A 6,364-nucleotide genomic window follows, 5' to 3' on the forward strand; every position below is an offset into this window, starting at 1 on the left:
CTATTTGATATACTTTGCCTCGAGCAACCGAGATGGTAGCATTCTCATACATTAGGTGGTCTTGGTAAGGCACCTTGGTGTATGGGGGTGTTACAATACAGGATATTGTAATGGCAGAAGTGATGAAACTACTTGATGCAGGTATTGTTTACACCATTTGAAATTTCAAGTGGGTAAGTCCGGTTCAGGTAGTCCCATAGAAAAGAGGGACTACGGTGGTGAAAAATGATAAAAATGAATTAATGCCAACTAGAGTATTTACAGGTTGGCGGATGTGCATTGATTATAGACAGTTAAATGCCACCACCAAGAAAGATCACTTTCCCCTTCCTTTTATTGATCAGATGGTCGAGAGATTAGCCTCACATAAATTTTTTTGTTATTTAGATGGATATTCAGGTTTCTTTCATATCCCAATCCATCATGACGATCAGGAAATTACTACTTTTACTTGCCCGCATCGTGTTTTTGCTTATCGCAGAATGCCATTTGGATTGTGTAATGCCCCAGCTACCTTTCAGAGGTGCGTGATGGGGAGATTTTCTGAGTATATAGAGTCTATTATTGAGGTATTTATGAACGTTTTCAACGTATATGGTAATGATTTTGATGATTGTTTGACTAACCTTGAGAAAGTTTTGCAGCAATGTATTGAGGTTAATTTAGTGCTGAATTGGGAGAAGTGCCATTTTATGGCGAACGAGGGCATTGTCCTTGGGCACTTAGTATCTGATAAGGGTATTCAGGTTGAAAAAGCAAAGGTGCAAGTAATTGAGCAATTACCTCCTCCCGTTAATGTTAAGGGAGTCAGGAGTTTCCTTGGTCATGCTAGGTTTTACCGCCGGTTCATTAAGGACTTTTCTAAAATTGCTATACCACTTACACAATTGCTACTTAAGGATGCTCTATTTATTTTTACTGATGAATGTCTTACTGCTTTTAACAGGTTGCAGCAGGCTTTGATTACAGCACCGATCATTCAGCCTCCAGACTGGGAGCTGCCTTTTGAGATCATGTGTGATGCTAGTGATTATGCAGTTAGCGCGGTGCTAGGCCAACGGAAAGACAAAGCTTTGAGTACTATTTACTATACGAGCCGAACTCTGGATGAGGCTCAGGTCAAATATGCAACTACAGAGAAGAAGTTGTTATCTGTGGTATACGCGCTGGAGAAATTTAGGTCTTATTTATTAGGTTCGTAAGTTCATGTATTTTCTGACCATGCAGCGCTGAGGTACATATTTGCTTAGAAAGAAGCCAAACCAAGATTATTGCGATGGATAGTCCTTCTCCAGGAGTTCGATTTGGAAATTAAAGACAAGAAAGACGCTGAGAATTTGGTAGCACCATAGCAAGAATAAGGAGATTCTTTACCTATTGATGATTCTTTCCCTGATGATATTTTCTTGGCTATTTCTAGTGCTGAAACTCCTTGGTACGCTGATTATGCTAATTTTATTGTGTGTGATTTATTTCTCCTGACTTGCCATATCAGGAGAGGAAGCGGTTCCTTCATGACGTGAAGCAGTACCTCTGGGATGATCCTTATCGATTTAAGGAATGTGCTAATGGTCTTTACAGACGGTGTATACAGACTAAAGATATCCTAGAAGCATGTCATTATTCCTCCTATGGTGGTCACCATGGCTAAGGTACTTCAATCTCGTTTTTATTGGCCATCCATGTTTAAAGATGCTAAAGATTTTGTTATAGCTTGTGATGCGTGTCAGCGGACGAGAAATAATTCAAGGAGACACGAGATGCCTCAAGTTTGCATTTTAGAGGTTGAAGTTTTTGTTGTCTGGGGCATCGACTACCAAGGACCATTCCCGTCTAGTAAACACAATAGGTATATTCTAGAAGCTGTTGATTATGTGTCCAAGTGGGTAGAGGTCGTTGCTTCGGTTCATTGTGATGCCAATGGATGCAAACAGACAGATGCATACCCTCCCCAAACCAAATCACACAATGCTCTCATTGTGTTCAGCAAACACCAGCAGCATCAAAATATATGGGATAAGGGGTACGTAAAACGAGATGAAAACAAGTAAAGCGGAAAAGAAAGAGAACTCATAAAATAGGGCGCGCAAAAGACTTCCTCAAACCAGCCAACAACAAGGAGAGGTCGTAGCCAGCTGCTATTAGTCGTTGCCAGCAAGGTAGTCATCGTCGTCCTCCTCCCTCTCTCGGGAGCGTGAAGTAAGCCCAACACGGTACCTCTCCTCCACCTCAGCTGTACCATCCTCCGTAGTAGCCGTGCTAGCAGTGGCAGGGTAGCTGCCCTCAAGGTAGCGGTAATAAGACGAATGTGGCCACGCAGTTGGTCGCAACCGTCTGGAACATGTGTAGCGGTCGTACACAGGGAACCCGGCTAAAGCCTGGTTCAGCACTATTCTAACTGTACGCCTGCACATACCAAATAAAAGGTAATCCCGCCCCCAGATCCATGACCAGTGGGGGCTCATAAGGAGGGGGACAAATAAAGTGAGCCGGGTATACCGACTGAGGTCCAGTTTGAGTCTCGATCTCAGTAGTGGAGGGTGTAGTGCGTCGAGAAGCACGAGGCGAGGTACGTGGTGCCCTAGAAGACTGACCCGTCTCCCTAGTGGACCGAAAAGACTGCCTAGAGCGAGCAATGGACTTCTTGGGCAGCGAGTAAGGAAGGTGGTAGACGGGAAAAGGAGGTCGGCCTGCTTTATTTCTATCATGGGACATAGGAATAATAGGCGGGAGAGTGTCACAAGGTAAAGTTACTGACAAGTACGTGGAAATCTTCCACGTACAATCATCAGTCAGCCACTGTAAATACTTCATGTATGACACAGTAAAAAGACACAAACTATCAATGTCTGGATCCGGGTGTCCAATGGGAATCATGCCCCGAGGGAAATCAGGAAAGAGACGGCGGGCAATATGTGTAACCAACCCCCCCGCAGTGAATGGAGGACAAGGCTCCAATCGAGACATTAGTAAATCGCTGAGCAACAAGATAAGCAATATTAAGATTATATTGAGGTCCACTATCGATGTTAAGATAACCTACTAAAATGGACAGCTCCTCAGCATTCACATTATTGGACTCTTTTATAGCGAAGAGTGTACCGCCTATAAGGCGGAGCCAGACACGGATAGGTAGATGATGAACAAATTTCCCCCGTTTCCTACCCTCAAAGTGGTCAGCTATGGCAGCCCACATGGGCTCAACTAACTTCCGAGGGGCCGTGTATGGTCCCTCACTGTGTAGGCCTAGGTGAGCGTCGAACTCAGCTAAAGTCATATGAAAATCTTGGTTAAACAGACGAAAGTGGACGCAAGTGGAATTTGCGTCCTCGTCATAGTCCCTGCATAAATTTTAAAACTTCTAAAGAATTCAAGGGTGGGTGTCTGGCAAGTATATTCCCTCATACTCACCAAACTATACATACCCGTTCTATTCAAAATTTCCACAACAGGTTCATAAATTCCGAAAGACATTAGACCGTCACAGTCTAAAAAACGGGTTGGAACTATAGGGTGTTCTGAGAGAGCACTAAACCGGTTCCTTTGCGCTATAGATGAGAAAATTACCTCGGGGTAATCGCGCAAGCCTTCAATAGGCGGAATAGGAGTATATGGGATAAGTGCGGTACCCATTTCTGTCGGCATCAGGTGGCTGCTGTGGCTACTACTCGAGGCTGGCGGCGCCGTCTCGCGTCGCGACGACTGTCCTGTAGTCCATCTTCTCTTTCCTTCCATTCTTTATCTAATACATAATTAATCATTAAAACAGCATCTTAAAAACCAACATATAATCCTCCAAATCGACAAAAATCCAAACCCTAATTTCGAAATTGACTAATTTACTCATCAAAAGGGTAGATTAAGCATGAAAGACACGATTTGGACAATAAAATAAAAACCCCCCAAATTTAAACCCTAATTTTTTGAACCAAATTGATTGGAAAAGAGGAGATAACCATTAAAATAAAAGAGAAAAGAGATTAGATAAGGGAAAACTTACTTGTGTGATGGAAAATAGGAGGAAATAGTACCAAAAACAAGAAAAAATGGAAAATAGAGGAGTAATGTGACGGTGGTGTCGTCGTTGCTTGCTCTCGCCTCTCCTTCAAGTTTTTTTTTTCTTTTTGTTTTGGTTTGAATGAATGAAGAGTTAAAATAAACCCCTCATATGTTTAAGTAATGCTGCCAAGTTAACTTTTGTCGATCGACGGCTTCAATTAGTCGATCGACTTTTTCAACAAACCTGCTCTGTAATTTTAGTCGATCGATAGCTTGTTTCAGTCGATCGACTTTTTTCAAAATTCCGCTTTTTAATTTTAGTCGATCGACTATCCAGTTCAGTCGCTCAACTTTTTTCCCTTATGTACGCAACAAGTTTTCCTCCTTTTTGTGCGTAATAGTCGTAACTTAGAACTGCCTTCGAATAATACCTAAAAGATCCACAAAAGTTGTCCACAAAAGGCAGAAAACGCACGTAAATATTTCAAATGCACTTGGTGATAGAGCCTAAACTAAAAAGCAATTAAAGCACACATGAATTAAAGAGTTCATTACAAAGAGTATACAATCCGGGTTGCCTTCTGGTCAGCGCTGGTTTTTAAGAACCCGCTCGACCCTTGTTACCTCAATTTCCAGGCTTAGAAATGGGGTCAAAGTACAGCAACTCGACCACTCCAACAAAGTCATTGGTCCCATAGTAATGCTTTACTTGGTGACCATTTACCTTAAACCTGGCTCCTGCAGAGTTTTCTAGCTCAACTGACCCAAATTTTGAAACAAACGTTACCGTATAAGGGCTACTCCACCTGGACTTCAGCTTACCAGAGAATAGACGGAGTTGGGTATTGAACAGTAGCACCTTCTCCCCAACTTGAAACTTGCACGGTATGGTACTCTTGTCATGCCATCTCTTGGTCTTCTCCTTATAGATACGGGCACTGTCATAGGCATTCAGCCTAAATTCCTCTAGCTCATCTAACTGCAACAAACGTTTCTCACCACACAGTTTATAATCAAAATTAAGTTCACAAATTGCCCACCATGCTTTATGCTTTAACTCCTCAAGCAAATGACAAGACTTACCATAGACTAAACGATACGTCGATGCACCAATAAGTGTCTTAAATTCAGTCCTATATGCCCATAAAGTATCGGCCAATTTCATACTCCAATCTTTTCGTGATTTAGATACAACTTTACCTAAAATTTCTTTAAGTTCCCCTTTGGAAACTTCTACCTGACCACTAGTTTGAGGATGATACCCCAAACCTCTACGATGTTCTACACCATATTTGGACAGAAGAGTAGTAAGTTGTTTTTCTTTAAAATGCGTACCTCCATCACTGATGATAACTTGAGGGACAACAAAGCGAGGGAAGATTACCTTTTTGAAAAGTTGGATAACAGTCTTTCGTGAAGGGTATGCATCTGTCCGTTTGCATCCATTTGCATTTTTATTGCATTTCTGTTTGCATTTTTCTTACATTTCCGCATGCATTGTTCCTTACACAAAACATAAAAATTTGAAAATTTGAAAAAATTACAAAAACATGTTTTATTTTGCATTTTAGGTCGAGTCGGAATGGTTAGGTAACAATGATGAAACCGCGTCTATGCTTTTATTTATAGCCCAAGCCTTGCTTTGCCATTACCTTTCTTATATGGTCATTGCATACTCTACAAGTTTTTTATCAACTTTTCTAAACGAATAGACTTGACTTAATATCAGCAACCTACACAAAATTTCTGAGGTATAAAGTGTAGATACCTCATTTCTGCACCTCTCGCAAACCACCCGTTGATGATTGGGCCGCATATTTGGTACGCGGAACGATTTGTGACAGTTCGCAAGTTTATCGTCAAGTGATTGCTCAAACACTAATGTCTACCTCTTAGTTGTCATCTACGCGCCGATACGGTCGTTTTGGCAGTAATTAGAGTACATTTGGAGTCGGGCCTAAAACCGTCTCCATTTTCTGACAGCCGTTAAATCCCGAGTCGGAATGTTCCGGATATTTCTATTCCATATTTTATAAATATTTCACAATCTTTTATTCTTTGGTAAACAATTTCCCGTAATATTCATACAAGATATTAAGGAAAACCAAATTATTCCGTCATTCCATAACCTAAACACAGAAATCTTTCTTCCGCAGGAGGAAACCACTTGGGAACAGATGCAGCAGGTGCTGCGCCTCTTCCAAGAGACGCAGTTACTGCTGCGCCTCTTCCCAGGTCCTTTTCTGCGTTTTTCTCGTATCTTTTTCATATCTTTCCGAGATTCACTTCCAAAGTCTCTCCGAAAACCATATTCCGTCGTGTGATTAGTATAAATAGGAGCCTTCGCTCCTCATATTTCTCACGC

The 6,364-nt window shown here is 41.7% G+C and overlaps 1 protein-coding gene across 1 annotated transcript; it reads right to left on the reverse strand.

The window, feature by feature from the left end:
* Positions 1-4,624: 4,624 nt before the first annotated feature.
* Positions 4,625-5,164, reverse strand: LOC141617695 (uncharacterized). The gene has a single exon (XM_074434863.1). The coding sequence runs from the start codon at positions 5,162-5,164 to the stop codon at positions 4,625-4,627; it is 540 nt and encodes a 179-aa protein (XP_074290964.1).
* Between the last annotated feature and the right edge of the window lie 1,200 nt (positions 5,165-6,364).

Source organism: Silene latifolia, chromosome X (assembly GCF_048544455.1).
Source record: "Silene latifolia isolate original U9 population chromosome X, ASM4854445v1, whole genome shotgun sequence".
Classification (NCBI taxonomy): domain Eukaryota; kingdom Viridiplantae; phylum Streptophyta; class Magnoliopsida; order Caryophyllales; family Caryophyllaceae; genus Silene; species Silene latifolia.

Coding starts and splice junctions, on each gene's coding strand:
- LOC141617695 (XM_074434863.1), bottom strand. CDS start 5,164: ATGAAATTGGCCGATACTTTATGGGCATATAGGACTGAATTTAAGACA.